General features: G+C 36.3%; 1 protein-coding gene across 7 annotated transcripts in view; it reads right to left on the bottom strand.

The window, feature by feature from the left end:
- The window catches only part of thsd7ba (thrombospondin, type I, domain containing 7Ba), a 123,873-nt gene extending 104,158 nt beyond the window's left edge, over positions 1–19,715 (bottom strand). For all 7 annotated transcript variants that reach the window (XR_006251853.1, XM_043249639.1, XM_043249642.1 and 4 more), the window contains exons 1-2: positions 19,390–19,715; positions 13,945–14,121 (exon numbers count right to left, since the gene is read on the bottom strand). Coding sequence is in view for 6 of the 7 variants with exons in the window: in XM_043249639.1 (XP_043105574.1) it covers positions 13,945–14,098 (154 nt within the window). In the remaining variant the exon portion in view is untranslated. The remainder of the gene's footprint in view (positions 1–13,944; positions 14,122–19,389) is intronic.
- Between the last annotated feature and the right edge of the window lie 6,209 nt (positions 19,716–25,924).

Raw genomic sequence — 25,924 nt, 5'->3', positions numbered from 1 at the left:
TTAGAATATATTTAATTTACACTATGATGAATGTGCAGTGTTTTCATTCAGTTGATTGCTACAATGTATGTAGAATGTATTTTTTGCAGCTATTGCTTTTATTTAATTAAATATTCTTATTTAATCGCAGACTCTTTGAGCTTGATTTTTTTTTGGCTCATATTTAGTTATAATATATAAAACTTTTTTTATAATAATACATTTTTTGTGTAATTTACACCAGTGACATGAACTATGAAATTCAAGTTTTGATATCGATAGTATTTTATATGTTTATTAGCTTCATGTTTGCAAAATAAAAAACAGATTTCAATATTTCTCCCCAGATATGTGCACACTCACACACAAGCGCATACATATCTTCAGAATCTACAGCGAATAATAATGGATATACAGCATATTGACAACTTGCTACAAAGAAAACAATCAAATTTAATACCAGCATGTCTCTTACAACACCACTCCCTCAGAGTGTGGCATTTCCTTCAATATCTAAACACACAGAGTACATGACCCTTTCATTTCTGAAAACAAACCAGCCCTGTTTGAGGGAGAAATTCCCTGATAGAGTATAAAAGAAAAAGCCCAGCAGCAGCTTTGGCTCTGTTTATCATTACAGCTGTGTGCTCTCTCTCAGCTCATTGAGATGCAACCTCAGGAGCGTCTCGTTTAGGCTCCCCGCGCCTCCACCTGAGATCTGCATTCCCAGCAGAACAACACACACAGCTGAAAGAAACTTATGGATCTGTGACTGGTTAAGAAAAAAGGCGGAAACGTGTGTACTATTTCAGTCTGGTTGAAAAGAATCGGCAAGTGACACATAAAAACGCTGGCAACTTGCACAGCCCAAGCAGTTTTCTCAGGTAACGGGAGAATGTCAATGCGGCAACATTTAAATGAACTGGTTTAATTGCAGAGAAAAATATTATTTAATAATACTAAATCCACCTTGCTGCAGGTACAGTAATCACAGACGTGCTGCGCCATGCTGTTTGTCTACATTCAGGAGCAGAACAACAACGGATGGTCTGACTCGACATCTTCCCCTCACAGCAGTACCGCTCTTGTGATTGATGATCTGACATGAGTTGTTAAGAGCCTACCATCCTGAAATGCATGTTAAGAGATGTGCAGTTGAAAATCTCGACATCATGACCGGGGCGATTTCAAATCCTGTCATTTCAGAAGGGTAGAAACTCGAAATTGTTTGAGGTATGTGTCTTTCAGTATGGGTTTATTGTAGAGTAATAGCTTATATGTACATATTAAGATAATTATTTGATTTTCCATTTCATGCCCCCTTAGATATTTAGTTACTTATATTTGAGATGCAAATGGGGGCCATTTACTCACACCCACAAAAAAAAATATTCAAACAATGAAAATCAATGACTTTCGCTGTATGAACAAAAATCTCCTTTTAAAATGGTATGAGAACAAAATTGACATTTTTGAGTAAGCTTTTTTTAGTTAAAGGTACCCTTTAACTCTTGACAATGTAAGAGCACTTTGATTTCACTGAACATTTTTGTGTTATTCTCTAATGAAATGTCTCTCTACGCAAATGACTCTGCACTATTAGTACGATGACCCAAATCTTCTTGTACACAGTCAGTACAAAAGACCCAAGTCTTAATTAAAGCAAATGACATTTACAGGTGACTTAAATTCCCTTGTAACTAGGGCAAGATGGCATATCTAGAGCATTTCTGTTACAGTCTACCTTTCTTTTTTTTCCCATTCTACAGTACGTTTCTTATGCAAAAACATGTTCTGGACATTTACCTTGTCTGTTTATGCTTTACCAAGTTAGTTCCAAAAGTATTCACGCTGAGCTTCTGTGAGAAATAACAGCAGCGATGTTTTACTACAGACACTTGATTTAACGGCGAATACTTGAAGTGTTTAAATAAATGGGTTCAGTGAACGATTCTTTGGCTCCCTCATGAAGACAGGCAACTGGAGCCACCTACTGGCGAAACACGTAGAGCGAGTCACAATACACATCTATTCAGTTCATCTATAGCTACGCACTACTCCACATGTTCAGACAACTAATGATGCCTCAAATTCTGGTTCTTCAATATGCCAAGTGCACATCAGGCAGGTCTCATTAAAAAGCCAGAAACATCACAATCTGCCTTTGAAAAATCAAAAGTTATTTAAACAAAGACTAAAATACACAGCCGTCAAATAACACATTTGACATTTGTAAATAAAGACTTTTTTTTTTGCAGTCCAAAAAATAAGTGGCTGGACTAGATGTGCAGCAAGTTAAAAATAGAAAGAGGATGTCCATGAGCTGAAGGCACATCGGGGTGCTTCCAGAGTAGACAGCTCTGTTGACTGTAATGGGAGAGAGAGAGAGATCTAGTTTTGCTGCACCACACGTCTGGTATAGACATGCATAACTACACCTTCTTGATGGATGCATGCTGACTTGTTTGTTGTCACCTGGCCTGCAGCTTTTACCACACATTTACATTTACATTTTAGACCTGTAATAAGATATATACAATGGCGTCCAAAAAGTATCTGGACTTTTAAGCCTCTGATTTGCATCACGTGGGATATGAAATAACCACTTCCACTAAAAAGCTCATTAGGGACCATATGCTTAAAGTTCAAGCATTTTTAAGAGCGGCTTTATTGTACAAGTGATTGTACATTTCTGGGACATGTATAAGTTACTTTTTATCATCACTTACAAGAACTTCAGGCTTATGTTAAAAGGCCATAACAAAATGGTGGTGAAAACGGATTTATGTATAATATTTGAAGCAAATGTAGTTAGTCTTTTGTAGTTTGAGAGGGCAAAACAATGAAAGTCATCTTCGGGGTCAGATCAGGTAAAAGTACATCCTTAAATGAAAATGCTGCCATATTTGACTTACCCTTATGTTATTTACAGAATTTTTTTGGGGGGGGGAATAAAGTTTTGAACAATGTGTTCTTATTTTCTATTAAAATGAAATGTAATCAGTTCCAATGTTGTTTTTCACTGCATAAAAATACCTTCTGAGGAGAAGTAAATGATAAAATTTTTGGATGAACTGTCACTTTAACTCAACTTCACGTAATCTTATTTTGCCGTATAAGAGATTTTGTGCAATATTTTTAGTATTTCCTTCTAATGAAACATCTATCCTGCTACGCTATGATTCTGTACTGCTAGTATAATGACTCAAGACTCCTCATACACAGGTCTTAATTAATGCAAATGACATTTACAGGTGTCTTAAACTCCCTACTAACAAGGGAACGATGCCATATATCTAGGGCAGTGAATCCGTTACAGTCCTTCTGACCGAATTCATTGTTAAATGGGAGAATGTGGAGTAAAATAGAGAACGGTGAGCATTACCATAGTCTTGAGCTTCGGACAGCAGTATGACAGGAGGACAATGACATCCACTGCACCTTAGCTAGGGCTCTCGCAAGGGCCCCTGGAGTGGCCCCGAGGCCATGTAATACCATGTTAATTACCGCACACACGGTATAGACCTTCAAACAGGACTGTGTGGGAGAGAGGAGAAAATCTAATCACAGGGGAACCAATTTCACTGAATCTGTTGCTGCACTGGCTGGGTGGGTAATTTGTGATGACACAGAGAAAACATTACTGCCACAACAGTTGCTGAGCTGTAAATTCCTACCTGATGGAAAGTGATGGGTTTTTGACAATGTTTTCGTGTCAGTCCCCTAACTTAGGCAGTTTTTCTGTCAGCGCTGTCAGAGTTACACCGACTGTCGTATTAATTTTCAGAAGATGTTGTCAAGTTCCTTAAACCATCAGTTTGTCATCGCTGGTTATTATCGTCACATTCAGTTTATCAGCGCCAAAGGGCCATTTTTAGTACAAAAAGGTCTTTAAAAAAGAGAAGAGGACATTGAAAAGAGTCCAATCGAATTCTACAGGATTTCGAATAAATTAGTCTGTCACTTGGTACAACAGCCGAATAACCCAAACCATTAACACAACTATGAATAGTAGTGCATACTGTACAACTTCAACTATTTGCAACACAAAATCCTAGCCACAATCCTCTAGGTGTGTATGGTTTTTTATAATAAAATAATATTTTAACACATTTACAGGTTTTAAGGACATTTTGTTTTCCTGGTAACCTATAATGTAGTTTCAGACCTCACACCCACGGACCATTGATTAAACGTCTGATGCATATGTCACACTTGTCTGGATACCCTTCAAGAGTGTCATTGTTGTCATCTGAATTATACAGGTTGTCCAGGAGACGTGTGTGTCTCATTCAAAATTAATCGTTAGACAAAATAGTTTGAAGATGCTGCGCAAATAAGGTAAAAGCAATTTCATATTACAAGACGATGAAAGTGTTTTTTAACATTGCATGCATGTTAAATAAACGTAGAAAGGTGTAAAATCTGTGTACTGAAGTGAAAGTTGACAACGACTGCTGTACGAGCTGCATATGACATTAGGCTTCCAGTGAGAGCATATGGGCGCATCTCCTGTGCCTTCCTGTTAGACAACACACAGCTTTTGGCCTTTAACCAGAAGCACCAGATAGTTTGGTAGGCATGCCAGCACCTACAGAGTGTGTCTGTCACATCGCTTTTGGCATTCTTTTCACACTTTTACCCGAAAGAGCTGTAATTGACCCTGCACAATGGTTTTTTGGTTTTGTTTTTTTGTGTAAAAACATGTTATTTTCTCAGTGTGCACAGTTTATGACAAACGCTTTCCTACTCATGGACATGAAAGCATTCTGATTTAATGCCTTTTTTTTAGAGAAAACATATGGTGATTTATCATATGTGAGAATATGGTAATATAAGTCCCAAAAGGCCACACTTGCTCACTGAAGACTTACTATAATATATCTAAAGCTTATGGTTCGGAAGCTCCAATTTGCTGCTCTGCAAACTTTTTCTGAAAACTAAGAGATAGAACGAAGATATGTAAAGAACAATATGTTGATTTGGCCACACACACATACACACATACAAAAACAAAACTATATTTTATAGTTACACAGATAAAGTGCAATATATTTAAACAATTTAATATAAATTTTAAGATACATAGATATACATAAAGATTACACATATGCATACAAACAAATATACAAACACAAATACATTTTGTGACATTTAAATTTTTTTCAAATTTTTTTTAAATTTAAAACATTTAAAATTTCAAATATCTTAGAAATGTGAAAAAAGGAAAGAACAGGAACTTTGTATGCGGTTGATGAAATAACCTTCACAGAGTCAAGGAACATCAGAGGCAGAAGGCTTTCAGAAATCTGTATCTTGGCAAGGAATGTTCTGTTGGGAATGAAAACGGCTTGGAAAATTCCTGTCTGGTGGGTCTGGGGAGGCTGAATGTAAAGCTTTTAAGACAACCTCAATCAGCTCCCCCTGCTCATGAAGATAGCACACACCAACTACAACTCCCAATCACGTTATCACATAATGTAAGGAGAGCTGTAAACATGCATCTACAGCTGTGTTCCAAGGTGAGCACAATAAACATACAGATGACAGTTACAGCAAAAATGATTTCAAGTCATGTGATTTGCTCAAGTTGTTTCGGTAAGAAAGTGTCTATTAAGAACATACGTGTTTGCCATCTCTCTGTCAAAATGATTTCTTTAGGTCAACTGGACAAACACCTTTTTAAGCATTTTGCTTTTCCTCCCACCATGAACAAACCACCGCAAGGTAAAATACAACTCAGACTGCATTAAAAACGGGTTCACTAGCAGTAAGGATAAATGTGCGCCGACCACAATTTATTCTGTGCAGTCAATTACTGACTGCCCTGAGCGTGAAACCATTGAAATTGAAGAGACATTTAAAAACTTAAATTGTCAAAATCTGAGTCCTGCAGCAAAAACAGTTGGTATAAAAGAAATGTATTCTGTCTCTATTCTTTTAAAATATAAATATTATATTCATTTTAGCTTTGGCAATGAAAGCCAGACGACTTCTCACGTCCAGTTCATATCCTCAAGATGCTCATTAACAGTGAGTTACGTGAGGTTACCGTGAGTCTGCTGGTAATACTGTAACACCTCACTTTTTATTTTCATCTTCATTTACTTATCCTTGTGATCGACAGCGGCCGCTGAATGCTGAATGATACATGACAAAAGGGCCGTGATGAACCCTCCCCTCCTTAATGAAACCCTTATTGATTTCTCATTGCAGGGAATCATTGCCTCTGCTCTTCTGCTCTCAACCTCAAGTTCCCACATTTCATCTAGATGCACATCATCTGGAAACATTACTGTTTAGTCCTCCAGAGGATCTACATGAGCTTAATCAATGTAATACAGATAGACCCAACCCATTTTACTTAAAAAACAGATCCAATTTACACAGACTACCCTCTTAAAAACAAAGGTACTTCAGAGAGATGCCATAAAGAACCATTTTTGGTTCCACAAGAAACCATTCAGTCAAAGGTTCTTAAAAGAACCATCTTTCTCTTACCTTTTTATAATCTGAAGAACCTTCTTTCTCCTTTTATGATATAAAAAAAAGGTTCCTCAGATGTTAAAGGTTCTGTATGAACCCATTTAGACAAAAAGGTTCTTCTATGGCATCGTGAAGCACCTTTATTTTTAAGATTGTGGAAAAAACAAAAGACTTAAAATATAAGTTACATTCATTTCCATGGATTTTAAAAATATAAATGCATAATAATTTATTGTGTATTTAGTTAAATTTGGTGTCAGTAAGATGAATAGAAAATTACATTGATCAAAAGTAGACATACCATTTCTATTTTTTTTATGTAAAAACTGTAATTTTGTAGCTTCTGTTAATTTCCATATAATGTTATTCAAATATTGTTTTTTTTTTTTACAAAAATACTAAACAGCAAACCAGCATATTAGAAGGATTTCTGAAGGATCTTGTGACACTGAACACATGAACGACTGCTAAAAAATCAGCTTGCCATCAAAAAAACCTCTTCACAGAAATCAAGCCGACTCAAGAAGTTAAATTATTTAATTTTTTATGTTTAATTTATACTCATACTATATAGATGTATCCAGATGCATAGGATAGACACATATAATTAGCTCAGCATGTTCAAAACAATGTCTAGATTTGAGAATCATTTGTATAAATGTGCTAAAAATCTCTGTGAAAGAAAGGAAGTGGTAATTGGTGTGAGTGTCACTTGCAGTGATTTACACTAGAGCTGGTTGTAGGTTGTGTTCTGAGAGGGAATAAAGCTGCTGGCCACAAAGAAAGAGACCCGCAGCATTATTCTGCCTGTTCAAATGCCAGTCCATTTCTCAAAGAAAAATAACACAATGCCATTCTCTGCTGTACTTGGTATTTGTCAGAGGGAAATATTCAAAATGTCAATCTGCCATGTCTGACCAAAGGGGGTTTTTTTTCTTTTACTTTCACCTCTGTGATAGCTCTGCAAAATGATAATCAAATACAAAAACTGCATTTGATAAAATTTTTGGAATGAAATGACCTCTTTCAAAGATAAAGAAGGAAACAGTTTGCAGCCTTTCTATTAAATCTTAATAGATTTATAACAGATCAAAAATAGCTATACATGCCTTTAAGAAAATAAAATGCTTTGAGGCACAGCTCTAATTTGCGCCTACTAAGTTATGACTAAAGCATGAAGATATACATTTTCTTTGCAGAAAAAAAAAAAGCATGAAAAATCCAGAACAAATTTGAGCCCCCGTCTTTGAGATAAGCATGTGGGAATGAGATGAGACATTTCCTAATAATGCAAATCCAGACCTCAAGAAAATCTGTTAACATCCATGAGGAGGATATAACTGATACGCTAATAGACAGTGCACTGCCACGTGTGTTTAATTGCTTATTCTCGTTGATAGAGAAACGTAGCCCAACCGGATGCTCTGTTTTCTAAGATAAACCTTATCACAAGAGCAAATAAACAGGACTTTGAAGAACAGGAGATATGGTGATATTTGCAAATAGGATTGGACTTTAAAGTAAGGTCTCCCACACTGAGGGCTGTGATGCTTACTGTTAACCAGATACCTAAAAAGTTACTTTCCACGTTGAATGTTATCTTGCTTGCTTAATACAAACCAGCCCTTGCAAACATTTCTTTAAGACAGAGACCACGACTTCCAGATTAATATAAAAATTTATATTTACATTCTAACAGCCCTTTAATGCATATTCCATATTCTGCATACATTAGGAACTGGTGTAACAAATCAAACCGAGCCTCATCAGATTTAAGACCACACGTGACTCGAGCAATGAAACCTTTCACAGTGTGCAACTCATCTGAGAGAGCGAATCAATCAGACTCCATACAGCCAGTGTAATAGAGCAACTGCTGACATATTTGGATCATATATAACAATTGATATTCTAGAAAGACAAAACAAGGAGCACTGCAAAAGATCAATACAGAGACATTTTGTTCATATTAGAGTTCCCATTTAACTCTTTGCCCGCCCGCCAGTGTTTTTTTAAAAAGTTGCCAGCATTTTTAATGATTTTCACCTAAATTTTAAGGCCCTCAGAATACTTCCTGCTATGCATATATGAACATATTATATATCAGAAAAAAGAACCAAGCCTTTGCTCTACATACATATATACATACACACATACTCTACTTATATATAGATCACATGCACACACACACATATACTCTATTTATATATAGATCACGCACATACATACATACATACTAATATCTGAGATGTCTGAGATATTTCTGCATCTCCGTCACTGACTAGCCTACTTTGTCCCAATCAGATTCAAAATGGTAAAAACACAATCTACAAGCATTATCTAAATATACGATCTATTGTTTTTCAAGCCTGGTAGACCTGTAAAGTTCAGACATGCGCTACGGTTTCTTTCCTGTAATACACCTAGGGATCGCCATAAAAACTCTCTTTGGCAGGAAGCATTGTAACAGCGGTGGGGAAAGAGTTGAACTGAATTTTTGGGAAAATTAATCTTTGATGAACCTTACACTGTAAAACAACAATAGTTGTTTAAACTTTTAGAAAAAATATTTACTTGAAATTTTAAGTTACTTTTAAGTGACAACTGAAATATTTTAGTTGACTTAAAAAAATAGGCAGTTATTTCAAATTGAACTTTTTTTTCTTCTGTTATTTCAGTTATTTCTAATGTGTGATTTCTAATGTTTCTATACAGAGGTATATCATTTAAAAAAGTAATTACTTGGAGACTGTTAAAAAAGCATATAATAGGAAGTATGAATTTGTAATGCATGAATGTAATCCAGACATACTATTCGTTGTAGGAGATGAATTAGAGTGAACATTGCCATCATTCTGACAATGTAATTCAAATTAAATCATTTGCAGATGTCTGAACAAAGAAAATGTATTCAATCAGAGTATGTATGTAATCTATGGACTTTAATGTCTAAACGAATCAAACTAAACCTAGGTTGCAAGAGATTATGGGATCACAAAATGCAATTTGTACATGAAACAAAGATTATGCTATGTCAGTGCATTATGTGTTTGTTCATGACTCTAATCCACCTACTTAAAAATTATTGGTTTGGAAACAGTGACTGAATCAATCAGAAGCAGTGATAGGCTACAAAGACTTTTACAAAGTTAAGCTTTCAGTTGAGAGCTACCATCTTTCCTTGGTTGAATGAACAATTTGATTCCATTTTTGCAAAACCATTATAAGTATGATTTCTTTCCCCCTTTAATAATTACTATAGTATCTCTCTCTCTTTTCTCCACAATTTGTAATGGCTAACAATAATGTATATCCCCCCTTGTAATGGCTTTTTGGTTTCTCCCAGTGTCACAGACTAATTATATCTCTACCTGTCACTCGTTTGATACCTGAATGCAGAAATGCATCAGTGTGCAGTTTTAATGTTTATTAAAATGGGCAAAATGTAAATAAAGGCTTTAAACTTTTTTTTTGACCAGAAGAAGTACCTTGTATTCTTCTTTTTCGTAATACTACATTCATCGTTGACTAACCTAATAAAAACAGTTGATTCCATTGTTTTACTGCCATTTATATATCCTCTTCTGTGGCCTCATGGGATAGTAAACAGTCTATAAAAATAGTCCCAAGTGAAGAAGTGGTAGGTCATTTGGGCACTTTTTCCAAATACTGTTTATGAATATTGTGATCATCACAAATCATCACATAAAGTGAACATTCATTAAAAACAGACCATCTGGACTTTTACCAAGAGAAAAAACAAAAACAATATTTAGACAATTAATGAAGCATTTGAACAGCATTTCTTCTGCTGTCTAGATAATAGCACTCTGATGAATAGTGCACTCAGTTCTCAGGCAAACCGTATGTGATAGCTAGAAACACATACATTATTTTACTATTTAAAAAACACATAATCTATAAGATAAGTGTTCGAGCAACTGCAGGGAAAGAGTAGATCCACTAGAGCAGCTTCTAGAGGTAAATGTAAAGTTATTTATTGTAAAACAACTTTTGCTAAAACTGGGGATTCAATTCTGACTGTTTAAAATCTATTAATAATTATAATCATAATATATATATATATATATATATATATATATATATATATATCATAAATAACTCAAAAATAAGTTTAAGCATGCTGAAAAATCCTCAGATAACAACATACACTGCAAATACTCTTCATCCACAATTTTTGCAAAACAAAAACCTGATACAATTACTTTCATTTCTTCATATCTTTACAAGGACAACAGTCATTCCAAAAACCGTTTAATACACAATATTCCTACTGTGCACAAGGGTTGACAATGATAACTATACCTGCCATTATTTACAGCTTGTTAAAGATGGCTATCTGGTGTCAATGATATGATGGCTAAAGATTCAGATGGCTCATTGTGAAATAATACTCACATTTTCAGCAGGCTCCTTTGATTTCAGATGAAAATCACATGCAGAAACCCTGCATAAAGTCAAATCACTGATGACTCTCATTCTCTCTCTCTCTTCAGGCAGTCGCTGGTGAAAAATGGAGCAGAAGGGATTGTTCCTCACTGGCCCTAATGAGAGTGCTTTGTTTAAGGAGCTAAATGATCATCCCATTACCCACAGCCTTGGGTACCCCCCGTTTCTCAGACAATGATGAAGGTCAAGCCTAAAGCACACATCGGCTCTCCATAACGTGAAGAGTCACACTGTTCTGCCAACTCTGAGGAAGCGGTTTCACCTATAACAGTTGAGCACTCATTTGAACTCAGCTCTGCCTGTGGTTAAACGCCTAGAATTACAGGACGCCAATTACCACAAGTGTAGAGTCATATGAACCGACAAAGAGGCAATGGAATGTTTTCCAGACTTTGAAATTTACAGAGATGCTGACTAGCTGACGACTGGTGCTAGGAAAGAAGTCAACAACCGCAGAAAGTAACCAACGCTACAACCTAATAATTCAAACTCAGCTAAGTGGAACTGAGTTGACTTTATAATCAAGGCATTAATAATTTACACCAGCAATCTCTCATGCTCTGTAAGGTGCTGCTAATTGGTCCAACCATATGATAATCCTTTTTATAAATAATTGATGTCAAACCTAACAGCCATTGACATATCAGATGCACGTACGATGCCTGTCGTCGCTCATACTCGCAAAAAGAGTATAAAATGTATTCAGCGATGTGATTTCTCATTTTTCCAAGAGATATACATCAGCCGTCAATGCTCTGTAGAGATGTCACAGCCTCTCTCGTGATGATCTGATTAGATTCTTTCTGCGCACTGGCTTTTTCAAGTGTAGCTCATCAATCTCTTTATCTTTTGAGTAGTACCATCGTCACAGTGAGGGGAAGCACATGAAAGCGCTGATCATAAAGCCAATGAGGCCTTTGTGAACAAAGAAGGTAGAAACCACACTCACAGGGACAGAGAAAACATCTGAGGCAGTGAGTTTAAATTCATTACTTCATTTTCCACACTGCTGATCTGAGAGCGATGCACCGCGTTTGTTACTCCAAGGGCTTTTTCCTTCATTCTGCAGGTCTGCTTCTTGGAGGCAAAGCTAGGACAACAATCAGGCTCAAATTGAATCACCTTTGGGTGTTTTAAATCATTTATGGAATGCAAATGCCGTCGTGTTTCATTCATCAAATATTTTGAAGTCAACAGCTGCAGAAAGTCGCACACGCAGAGGGTAAAAGTCCTTATCTGGAATCAATCATTGCAGCGAGGGGAAAAATCAGACCTGTTCTGACAGAAGCAGAGAGATTAAGGGTCGGAATCAGATTTTCTTGTTTGTGAAACTGAGCACAACATGTAGAAAATCCTGCCTTACTTCAGAATGCCTTGGCAAAGCCCATAAATCTCGAGCTAGGCATAACGGTAGGTAATTACTCCAGCTTTGAGGACTAGGAATAGATTACTATATACATCATTATATGTGATTACGTTCTCTGCAGTAGGGCCTGTCATTGTTCGGCAAGAGATGGATAATCTTTCTCAGAGCATATATTATGCTAACAGACCCACATCCACACAGGATCCCTTGATCAAACTCGGCAGAGTTTTTCATTCCAGCGTAAGATGTCAGTGTCGTTGTGATGTTGGGAGCTGTGTGAATGAGGGATTCTCAGTGGGGGAAAAAAGGAACAGATGAAAGACAGTTTTCCACAAAGACACAAGCAAACAGAGCGCAGAGTCAATACAATGCAATTAAAGGGATCTCTCACCCAAAAGTGAAAATTCTGTCATCATTTATTCGCCTCCATGTTGTTCAAAATCAGTCATGAAAGTTCCCTTCATCCGTTTGACACAAAAGTAGAAATTTAACAGAATGACCACACTGCTTAAAATGAAAGAGAAAAGAATCAAGAACAGCTGTGGTGTCCATTCACTTTCATCGTACATCATATATAGCGTTACTTCTTGCTTTTAAAGAGAAAAGAGTGGCACTAAAAGCATATTCAGTTTTATTTGAAACAGAACTGGTCACATTTTAGTCCAATTCTTGCTATACACATACCATTAAACTACAACTTTTGCCTAAATAAATTCCCAATTTGCTGCTTATTAAAAGTTAGTAAGGTAGCTGTTACGTATTAGGGATGTAAAGTGCTACCAATGAACATGAGTTTTATAAAGTTTTTTTTTCTTACATTGATTGTTTTATGTTTTAATGCAGTAAATCAAATAATAAAAAGCCCAGTGAGTAGCGCTAAAAAGTTCATCCTCTATCATACTTGGAAAAAACTCTAGCACCAATACCAAACCCAATATTCTAAACCCAATATTCATAACCAAGGTGTTAACAAAATCAAACATGAAGTAAAACACATTTGCTAAAGCAACAATGCCATTTTAGCTTGTATCTACAAGGCTTATTATCTCAACTCGTGTTTTAACAGGATTCGTTCATAAATGCTTCACATCACATAAAATTTAACTCTGTATTGGGTGAGCTACTGCCAAGTCTTTATTAATCAATAATATATAATCTGAAAGGAATGAAAGTTGTTGGTGTTCACTGCAGCTGAAGTTTTGCAAAAAAGATTAAGTTAAAGCACTGCAGCAAATTTTGCAAAAAAAGTAGGCAGACCCAGCTTGAGAAAGAGCAGCCTGAGCATTCTGTGAAAGCTTTCCTTTTGTGCTCCATACGTGTTCACAACATCAAAAAGATGAGTAAATAGTAAACAAAGCACGCTAACTGCTAGACCACATCTCAGAGTGCAAGGTAATAATTAAGCATTTGAAGGAAGAAAGCAGCATAAAACGTTAAAACGGCAAGGAGGAATTTGTTACGCTAGTTCCTGATAAACACGGTATTGCTTGGAGCTAGAGTGAGATAAAATCCTGAATGGACGGATGGATGGATGCTGTGTAATGCTAACAGGAGGGAGAAACATCAAAGCCGAGCCATTAAAAAGAGATCTATCATAGAAATCTCCATATCACAGGAATAGACATCATAGACAACGCGCTTACCCGTTTTCCACGCATAGTGTCTATCCTTTGGAAATTCCAGGTCCGACCTCACTTGCATTCCAATTAGAGACATAGACAGCAGCAGGTAGTTCCCAACGCGCCATGTCCAGCCCGTTACACCCGAGTCATCTTTTAGAATCATAGTCCAGCCCATTGACGTCCTGTCCACTTTTAGTCCTGCAAAAACAAAAAAAAAACAAAAGCAAAAACAATGGTGATCCTGCTCTCTCTCACCTGTTAGGGAATGAATACAGCAGCCAAGTGTGATAAACAACTCCAGGGAATCATTACATTAATCACCAGCATGCGTCTGACTAGTCATTTAATCCACGAGGACATGAAATCGAGAACACGCGCCATTCACAATCACTGAACGATCAGGATCATTCTGTTTTAAAGCCGCACGCATTGATGCGGTAACGACCACGGCAAACACAGGCAGAGCCCTGGGTCTTTCAGCCCTGAAGTAATTGAGGGTATTAACACCTTTTATTGCAACTCATTTAATTCCGTCCCCGCCGCTGTAATTCATATCCTTGGGGTGAAGGATTAGTTCTGAAATCACTGACTTTCCAAGCATGTGTATAGGTGAGAGAGAATTTCGGTGCACATCTGATTTACAATTAACTTTTTGGCAAACATTTCAAGATGGCAGTTGCACTGTAGCATTGTATTTGTACTATTCACTTTTTAGGGCAGCTGATATCGAACTATGAACATCTTTTACCGTATCTGCGCGTTTGTTTTATGTCACGCACGACTGATGGAAATATGCACACTATTCAAATGGCAAATATGCAATGGACCGGATCCACGTTATGCCTCTCACATGTAATAAACTTCTCCATTGACAACCTAAATGGGAATGTAACTCATTTAAACAGCTCGGCAGCACAAACCAAGGTTATTCATTCGCACCAGTCCTGCGGCGAGAAATGGGAATCTCTATATTTTATAGCATCTTTGTTTCATATATGGGACACGGCTCTGCACAGACCAGTGTATTACAGTATTATCTGAATTAAAATTTTGATTGATTTTCCTCTTACAGAGACGGCATACAATGCATTACCTGCGGACGATCTGTTCGAGGTGGCTAGACAGAATCGGTGTATTGATGGATGAATTGCTATCAGACTAAAATATGTGTTTGGAATGTGGAATTATTCTGATGTGATTTCTCAGGGAAAGCCTGCAGCTCCCAATTGGTTTTTGGTTGATTTCATTTGGGAAAATTAGATTCTTATTTCATTGCTTCAGCAGTGTTGCAGGAAAATCTGATTTGAGAGGAATATGGCGAGAGGCCTTGACGGAGTGAAAAAAGATCTCTTATCCTTTAACAGCTCCCACAAGTAAATGTCTTGATAGAATTAGGTATTTTCAAAAGGGTATACACAGATATCCTCTTAAAAAGGACAGAGCTGGTTGTTTGGGTCTAGCTTGGTTACATTACATTTACATTCATAGAATATTTAAGTTTAACATGAATAAAGAAGTGATGTTGACCCGTAGGTCAGCTTTCATTCAGAATTAACACTCAACACCCGTCTCTCAAAACCTGCTAAAAAATTCCCTCAGTGGCTAAGTAGCACTTGTTTCAAAATAATGTCTGAACTAATATCAATTAGATAAGTTGTACTTCAGCAAAACCGATGAACAAAAACGTAAACCATAATTTCTAATAAATATGATTGGTGCTTACTTGTGGAAATTACATTTTGTATAATTGTAAAGTAAGTCTCTTACAACCGCTCTATAGTTTTGCGGAAACTGTGATGTATATATTTTTTCATGTTGTCTGGTGAATAGAAAAATCAAAAGAACAGAATTAAGCTAAAATAGAAATCTGCTGTGTCCTTTACTAAGGTTAAAATAATTAAAATATCAAGAATTAATTTTAAATTTAATTATAAATGAAATATTGATCTATTTTTTTAACTGTGTTTTTTAACTGAGTAATATTTATCAACTACTGTACATGTACTATAGGCTTATCCTCTAACCTCCTTATACAGGCATGCCATATATACTTTCCAAGGACAAAAACAGACCTATAAATGATTGTATAGGTATGTACGCCACAAAACCCACAACACAAGATTTCTAAAAGGTTACATATAGCTAAGCAAACATTCGCAGATTGTGAGCGAAAAAGCTCAACGTGATGGACGTGGCCTTTTCCCTGTGACCTGTCAGCCGTAGGGAGGATGTGAATACTGACGCACGTTGCATGTGCTTGTCACCCGCCGTACCAGCCACAGCCATCCTGGAAATCGAATGCGTCAAAGTCCTGCGCTGCTTTTTAGAATAACTAGGTCAAACAAAGCTTGTGGGCTCAGACTGGAACACAGTGTGCAGTTTTAAGAACCTGAGAGAGCTTCTGCGCTTCAGGATTCATGACACTTCAGTCGAGATTTTCTCAAGCAGCACACGAGTTAACTCTTTCAGACAGAGGCAATGACTCCCATTCCGATTTGGGCTGCCACGAATGGGCAAGAAACCATCACATTTAAATATGCATGGGTTATATTCTAGATTCTATAGGCTTACGGTCAAAGGTCCGTTCAAAGTACATTTTGTCAGCAGGCTGAACGTCTTCCCAGATTTGGTGGGTTACATATCAGATTGTTGTGAAAAGGCACGTGCTCAAATATATCTTCAAAGAAGCACATGGGAATTAATTTATCAGTTCTAGCTGAGGCAGTGAATTTCACATCAAAAACAAGCGGCTTTTTACCACTCTTGTAATCTAGTGTTACATCTATACATGCTATAGTTTCTGTGTTTGACAACCACATTTTATGTATATACATAATGCTTACTTTTATTACTTTCATCATTTTCAAAACCTGTCAGTCTGCTACGTGGGTTAATGACAAATTAGGCTGTCAACGAGACAGACAAAATCTAGTTTAAAGTGCCAAGGTCCATAGAATTCACTCATAAATGAATGAATAAATTAATGTAATGTTTAGCTTTAATTACTCTAAAATGCCACATGGTGTAACCAAGTAAAAGCGTGAATTTCACTTAAACAATTAAGCGTACACTTATTAAATATTGATATAATACATTATCAAATTTTCACTAGGTTATTCATTATTTATTAATTATTAATTCAGAAATATAAATGACCATTTTCATAACCAATCCGATTTCAATAACAAAAATTGGTGAGCATCATAAACCCTAATTAACTTTTTAACATGTTAAAAAAAAATCAATATCAATAATAAAATCATGCAGAATTAAATTTTGTATGTGTTTTGTATTCTTATTACAATAACATCTGTTCAGCTATATCACACTGACATTTGTGCCTCTACGTTGCCATATAAACAGACAAAATGAATGTATTTTTTAAATAAATTAATACGACAATATAGGTGTCATTGACAGGATTTTGTGCAAAACAGTCTAGCCGCTAAGCAGTTTTACAAAAGCACCATCAGCAAGCGTGTCCACCCAACCTGCTGTGAGCTAAAATCCAAAGAACATTAAAAATAAAGATTTCGACTTTGAACTCTAAAGCAAAATAAGAAAAAAATAAGCAGCATTTCCCACTGACCACTGCGTCTGAAAAGCTTCAACAAACGTGCAGTACTTCCCCAAATCTCCACATGGGAAAGGGCATCCGAGCTGATCTGTCTATAAACAGGTGGGCCTGCTAATTAACGTTTGATTACAACTCCCACAACGGACACTAAAGCACAGTCTGTAACAGGTCTAATGCAGCCTCAGCCAGACTCGTTTCATTAGATCTCTCTCTACAGGACACCACCGGCTCTGACAGCAAAGGAAACAAAAGCTCCTAATCCTGTTTACTGTATCACAGACGCCTTCCCTTCCCCTCGCTTGAATTTCCATACAGTAATGCGTCCAATTGGCTTTTGTTCGACAAGCAGAGCAAACCTTTGAACACCACCTGTCATTTCCGCCTGCCTTATTTGTCCATAAAAATCACAGAAGCACACAACTTGATAATAAGCTGCTACCTGCGCTGTATTAGCAAGCTGGCATTAACAAAAAGAAGGGAAAAAGTATTTTAAAGGTGAACTTAGTACCTTTTCCCTCATTAAAAAGTTTTTCTACAAAATAAAAAAAAAGAAGAAGTACTTTTTTGCAGTTACATGAGATGAAGTAGCCAAATATATCAGTAGCCCAATACTTATATTTTACATTGAAAGTGGTGGTTAAGTAGGATGCTACACACTTTATCTCATTGACCTCCATTATTGCGCATTTGTTTACAGAATAATTTAATCATGACTGACCTCTGCTAATAGCATTGCTAGCAAAAGAAAAAAAACAAAACAAACATGCTTAACACCGGCTGCTAGTTGTTGCTTAAAGCAAGTTGTTTTGTATTTGTATTTTAATTGTAAAGCCAGTGTGACTACTCCAACACTGAAATGTATTGATTTTTATACAAGCAAGCTAAACTAAAATGATTTAATTAAATAAAAAAAAAATCAAATTAAACATTACTTCTAAAACTATACTACCAATCAAATGTTTTGCTGACTTTTATGCTCACCAACGCTGAATCAAATGTCTTACACTGAAATACACTGTACAAGCAGTAATACTGTGAAATAATACACATTTTTCCATTATAAATTATATATATAATGTGTATATAAGTGTGTGTGTGTGTGTGTGTGTGTGTGTAATTTGTTCCTGTGATGTAAAAGCTGAACTTTTAAAAGCTATTACTCTAGTCTTCAATGCCACATAGTCCTTTTAATATGCTGATTTCAAGAAATTCATCATTGTTAATTAGTATTTATTATTATTATTATAATAATTATGAATATCAGTAATCAAAAAAACATCACATCATTCAGGTTAACATTTGCTATTAACACCCTAAATACCCAAGTAAAACTTTCTGCACTTTTTTTTTCTTAAATTCATTCCAAAATAAAATTGATTAACTTAAAAGCAGTCCAGTACAATATGAGCCAGAACAAAAATAACACTATGACTGATCAGCTGATTGGCTGAGGGCAACACAAAACACACAGGCTCATGCACAGGGTCATGTTAACCTGCCAAACCCCGACCCCCAAGCAGCACTCCAGTTTACGGGTTAAAAGCTATATTATATGGATAAAATCCTCAGTTGTACTGGTAAAGTGCTTCTTAAAGCACTGATCATACTTTATACAATGAGAAGCCTCTGCTGAGCCATCTTGTCAGTCCAGTCTTATAATTGAATGAATAGATGTCTCCTCTAAGTGACATGCAGTGAGCACCGGGACCCAAAATGGCAGCTATTTCTCTTCATTAGTTCTCGTTGCACAGGGAAAGGAAGGAGCACAGCTTGGCAGAGACCTCTCACGTAACACTGTACTTCCACCTATTACAGACTCCAAGACGGTGGAGCCTAAACCGGGGAATTGGGCTAGCAGGCAATTAGAGCAAGGAAACGGTGGTATCTACCTGAAAGGGAAGGCTGGGACTCATCACTTTAGCTGTGGCAGTGAGGTGAACAGCTGGATGGCTGAGGCCCGCTGATGCCTCTGGCAGCTGAATGCTCCTCAGAAGCTCTCTGTGACACAGGGACAGCAGATAAACACGGCCTTTCCTCCTCCCCCTGATGCATCATCTGCCAGCTAATCCTTAGTGGCTCCCCCTCGGGAAGATCAGAGCGTGAAAGATGTGTCTGTCACACCATCACCGACCGTGAGAATAGATAACCCTTTGGCGATTGCCGGATGAAGTATCCACTGCTGGAGATTCCTCCCAGGAAGTGTCCAGAAGCCAGCAGGGCTGCAAACAGGCCGAGAGAAAGAGAGGGTCTTAGGTTGGACAAACAAAACAGAAATAACTGAAAACCTGCCTGGAGACAATAGTGCATACTTTATAGATGAGACCTGGAGCTGCTAGAGGGATTTGGTTTAGTTTTGATCTAAAACCTAGTGAGCTGCCTCCTCGCCTCCTCTAAAATATCATGAAAGCTCATAAATGATCAATCTGGAAACAGTTCTCAGACGTCACAGAAATAGTGCTCAGCACAGGAGACTCGGCTTCACAGCTTCAGAGTTTAGAGTTAGCATATTACCATTTTTCTGCAAGAATGCAAAAAATTGATCTAAAGTGATAGTAAAGACTTTCACATCTTTACTTTTTTTTCCCAATAAAGACCATTAAAAGGTAAAAATATCAATGCTTAGTGTTTACATAAAAATATTAAGCAGCAAATTTTGATTAAAAAATGTTTCATGAGGTCTGTATATTAGAATGAAGAAATAAACTGAAGGAATAAATTATATATATATATATATATATATATATATATATATATATATATATATATATATATATATATATATATATATATATATATAACGATCCAAACATTTGAATGGTATCAATTTAAGCTTTGCTTGACTTATAATATATATAGATAAATATATATTTTTATAATAGACAAAAGTGTCCTATAGCACTGAACATTACAACTAATCAATGAAAAGAGCTCTGATGTCAAACTTATTATGATATCTCATGGGTTTTAGATGCTAAGTGTCTATAGCCGATAATATCATCGTCTCATTTCACAATTTTTAGTCAGCACTGTGGGATTACTGGGGCACTTTATCAGCTGTCATCTACTCTCAGAGACACTAAAAACAGTAAAGAGCCAGGGTTCTGCTGCTTCTGTTCCCTCCTCATGGTTGGCATTCAATGATTACCTGTCAACACTGCATGCTGCACTGGCTAGCTCATCCTGCTGATTCTTTCATTCTATTAACACCCCATGCCCTCCTTCCATCTCTCTTCTCTCTAACCCACTGCCATATATTGACTTCCAATGCTACGCTCTACCTCCCTCCGCCAACTCTGACCTCTGTCTTATTTCCCAGGGCTTTTAAGTGCCCACTATTGTGTCCAAAATGGCTTTCCCAAACCTCAAGCATGTGGCATGTTTCAGTGTGAGCAAAAGTAAAAAAAAACTGCAGACAGAACTGTACCAAAAATGAAAAACCTGATAGATTCATTCATATGATTTCAGTCACACTTCAGTGGTTAGGAGATCGCATATAGGGATCGGTCTTGGAACATTGCTTCCCATAAAACTCTCAATGGAGAACGGCAGGTTCAACATTCTGTTGACTCCATCTTGGATTATTAATGCGCTGAAGATTTTATTTTCAACAAGCTCTTCAATTCCAGATTTCATCTTTTATTTGGGATAAGAATGTTCTGGTAGTTTGGAGTTTTTAAATGGGAAGATCTTGGCAGTCCACACACTTCATTTTGCAGGTCTTATGATTTCTCATATTAGTCTACGCCATTATTTAATGCAAACATATGAGAGGCATCACATGCAATGCAAGAATCGGATGAGTGATATAATGGAATGACTGATATGAGGATGAAAATAGATGTTATTAAAGAGAGTTCCTCTGCTGGAGAAGGTGGAGTAGTAGCCAGAGTTTAGAGCTCATAACTGTAATGATGCTGGTTCAATCCCTGCAGGCAGCAACAATAAAGTATTTCTGTCCTGATGGGCCATTCTAGGCCAATTGTTTGTGTAGTAAGTGTAAAATAAAACTGGACAGAACCAGCTAGAAAAAACGAAAGAAAAAAAAAAACTGTACAAGTACAACTGTGCATAGGAGAGGTACGTTTCTAAGTCCTTTCCTAAGAGAGATGAATGTCAGGTTTGGGTGAGTGACTGTGAGATTGACAGTGGATCTTAAACAAGAGTGTCAAAAAGTTGCAAAATGCTGAACTACACAGAAATGTGAAGCAAAAAAATGTGGACTAGCTGTCTATCATTTCAAGAATTTAAACTGTGCTACTGATAATAAAAGTAAATTCAGTGTTAAAATGTACTTTTTTCAAATATTTTGGTATCTTAAATTCAAAAGATTTCTTACGTCATGATTTTACCGTGGACATTCTGTGGAATTAAACATATTCATACCAAATCAAAAGTCTGGGGTCAGTAAGGTAAAAATTATATATATATATATATATATATATATATATATATATATATATATATATATATATATATATATTTTTTTTTAATGATGCATTAAATTGATCAACTGTGACAGTAAAGACTTTTACACTGTTACAATATTTCAAATAAATGCAGTTCTTTTGAACTTTCTATTAAAGATTCCTGGAGAAAAAGAAATATATTATATAACAACTGTTTTAAATATTGAAATAACTTGAGCAGAAGAGCAGCATGAGACACTGAAGCCTGGAGTAATTGCTGATAAGAATTAGCTTTGATGTCACAGAAATATGTTTTAAAATATTTGAACTATTTTAAATAGCTATGTTCTATTTTTATGTATTTCACAACACTGGATTAAATTTATTTTTTTATTTTATTTGTGATTAAGGATTGGGCATTAAAACATCCCACCAACACCAGATTTATATTTATATATAAAATATAGTTCCAAAAGTCTTAAAGTTTTTGAACAACTGACTGCCACAGCCCCTCAATACAACAAACAAATCTGTCACAGACAGACTCTCCATTCAGTCCTGTTAATCTATCCTGTTAAATCTCTCAGATAATTCAGATCTCCTGCGCCCATGTGCAAAAATCAATTAAATGGCCAGTGGTCATGGGAGAAGGCCATTACACTTTATCATGGGTTTGCTGTGAAGTCAGCACAGGAGAAAAGAGGAAGAGAGAGGAGTAGTGGAGGGGTCAGGGTTGTGAACTCAATCAACTCACTGGTTATTGTGAGACCCTCAAACCCAGGGGGCCACTGTCATCCTGTCGCCACTGACTGGCCCTGCTGCAGGTGCTTAGACATGGATGGTTAAACAAGTGCAGGTACGGGTCAGGTCACGTTGCGCATTGATGGCCTAGGGAACGAGGAGGGAATTGATATGAGCATAGTTCTACACTGCATTGCACTTTATCTCAGATGGGACACAAACTTCTGAGGCATTTGGAAACCGTGAAGTTTATTGTTCATCATCCATAATCCTACAACCAGGTTTCTAGGCACCACTCACGGCACTGTAATAAGAGTCTAAAATAACTTCACCACACATCAGCATTTCATAGCTGTAATATTAATAAGGTTTCATTCTCCTCTGTTGCTTTACTTGCAAACCAAACTGAAGGCCTCCAAATTCAGAATTAAATAAGTAATGTCATTTAAAACAATGCATTTGGGGGTGCAGGAAATATCAGACTAACAATAAAGCCAATTTTATAATAAAAGTAATACAAATAAAGATAAGAGTGTCTAAAGGCAAAATGTATAGTCTTTGCCATAAAAAATAACTTTAAAGCACAATTTGGAGCTCCTAGAGGCTCCTTATGTGAACAATAAAATAAACCGATAAACAGTTGAATATCAGAGTAACCAAACAGTTATTTCAGCTATTAATACACAAAACAAATTTGAAAGATGTTCATACTTTCACGCCTGATTTTTTTTTTTTCATGTTAATGTTTTTGACGTCTTGGAGTTTAGTCATGGTTCCAGTCTAGTAATGTGGATTGTTTGCACTCATATATTCCTGCTATTGGTTCCTTTGTTCTATTTGTCACATTCCGATTGGTTGTTCAAGTCATGTGTCTTGTTCCTCATTGATTGGTTTATGTCTACACTTGAAATCATCTACAACTTGCTGTTAAGTGGACCATCATTACACATACTCAAAAAACTATGAAATAACAATCCTGCTCAACACTGTGTTTGGAGCGCAAGTAGATATTTTGCTTGCAACATACCTCAATATCAACAACATTTCTCTAATTCCTTCACACGTGTGGATTTATGGTTTATTATAGGAATTTAGCATGTGCAACTCTCCTGGTAATCCCTGAAAGCCTCATGCTAAAGTTGCCTGAAATGTAAATCTGACACAAGCTGCGAAAATTGATGGATACAATTAGCTTGTCTACTAGCATATGCTGTGCTCCGAGAATTTAAATTGGTGTGATTAATTGTGAAGCAAATGTGTGCAGACAGGCAAGCTTTAAAGAGACAAAGCGAGAGTACAGAGTTTCAACACAGTCGAACTTAAAGCTTTACTGCATGAAATCAATTTCACCCAAATATGATAAGGAAATTAATTTTGAGACAGTTTAATCAAATAGTCTGCCATTTCAATTAATTTGATGAAAACTCTTTGTGAACCAGCTACCAGTAACAATTACATGAAAGGGTATAAACAAGTAGCCCCTGGACTGCAATTATGTTAAACAGACTAGCAAGGATGGAAAACTTAATCATTTACTCTAACTACTCGATTCAGAGTCAAAGATGACATTTAAGTGCCAGAGTCTGTCTGAAATTGGCCAGTGCCCTGAATTCAATGGATATACAGAATTTGATTAACTTCATAGCAATTTCTTCAATTACAGGGGTCATTAAAAAAGGTATTTTCTATTTTCAAGAGCTGTCAAAAGTTACTTTAAGCTTGAAATGAAGCACAAAACTAAAGCAATGGTTAGGTTTTAACTATGGTCATATTAGACAGTCTCAAATCACTACTAAAAAACACTGCATGACATAACAGTCCATTTCTGGCCTTTGTAAAATAAGTGAAGAATTATTACTTATTCTTATTCTTAGTCTTTCTCTCCTTCTGTATTTTTTGCCTATGACTAAACCTCCTTCTTTTTGCAGGAGATTGTTCGGTTTGGTCTGATAATACAGAGGGACAATGGCTTTAATGATTTCAGACAGCGTGTTCCCAGTGCTGCAGAAACCAGCTGGAATTCAGCATTGAACTGATAGAGCCACAATAAACCACTTTGCCTTTCAATGAAATGCTGATTTAAAAATAAGTTATGGTCAGAGGCTAGAGATCTATAGGTCGATCTTTATCTCCAGCATCTTAAAGAAGCATTCCTGAATCTGTGTGCTTATCTCAGAATCCCGTTTGGGCTACAGCAGGCCTGCAAATCCCAATAAATGCATTTAACTTGTTTGAATGGACGAAGAATAGCTGGTGCAAGCCATTGATTACACATTGTCTGTTTTCCGCGCTGTCTGCATATAGCTGCGCGATATCCCAGAGGGCTGAAAAATCACAAATGAGATCTCTTTAATCCCATTTCTTTCTCCTAGACAGTAGTGAGATTAAATTGAGGCTAAACTGAGACTTCTGCTCTCTCGTTTCCCAAAGTTTTTCGAAAATTTTGTTATTCCTACCAATTTGTTCCCAAAATGGGCCGATCCAGTTCTTGAGTTCAACTCACTGACTCAATGAGCCGCTTGCAGCCATTAACAGTTCACTGGAGGGAAAGATTATCAGTGGAAAAACAACTTAAATTTTAATCTGTTTTCCATACAAACCCAGCAATGCCCTGATAGCACCCGCAATATAGTTATAGCTTTCTCTGCATATAAAGAGGTAGATGAATGTATGTCAAATCTCAATTTTTCATACTACTCCATAGAAGATGCTATAATTCTGCTATGTGTCTCCTGTACGGTATTAGAATACACCACAACACTATCAAAAAGCCATATACCATAGATCTCAATGATCTTGTACTTTCACACATAGCCTACAACCTGTTCCATACTGAATATTTAACAACATTTTTACGTATGAACAGAACTCATCTTCAAATCAGATAAACTGTCATCTTACAAGGCACATTTTCAACAAAAATTACCAGCATTTTGTTGTTATTAATTTATTATAATACACATTATTAATATGCTATGTATTAATATTTTAAGTTCTTTTTCTCTTTATATTTTGAGTTTTTATTTTTGTTTGCATTTGAGTGATTTTGTGCTTTTGGCCATTTAATTTTTTTTTTTTATTAACTTTCTTTCTAGCTTTATTTTTATTTCAGTTTTGGGTCGATTTGCTTGAAGGACAGTTATAAATACTGTCCTGGCAACTAACTGATACAAAATAAGTTTGACTAAGTATTTCATTGATTTTATTTGTTGTTCTTTTATAAAAAAGTTTTAGTTTATCAATATCAACGATATTTGTCATTTACAAAACTGTATGA

This window comes from Puntigrus tetrazona, chromosome 9, assembly GCF_018831695.1.
Source record: "Puntigrus tetrazona isolate hp1 chromosome 9, ASM1883169v1, whole genome shotgun sequence".
Classification (NCBI taxonomy): domain Eukaryota; kingdom Metazoa; phylum Chordata; class Actinopteri; order Cypriniformes; family Cyprinidae; genus Puntigrus; species Puntigrus tetrazona.
The sequence above is the reverse complement of the archived record's forward strand: the minus strand, read 5'-3'. Positions and strand labels throughout refer to the sequence as shown.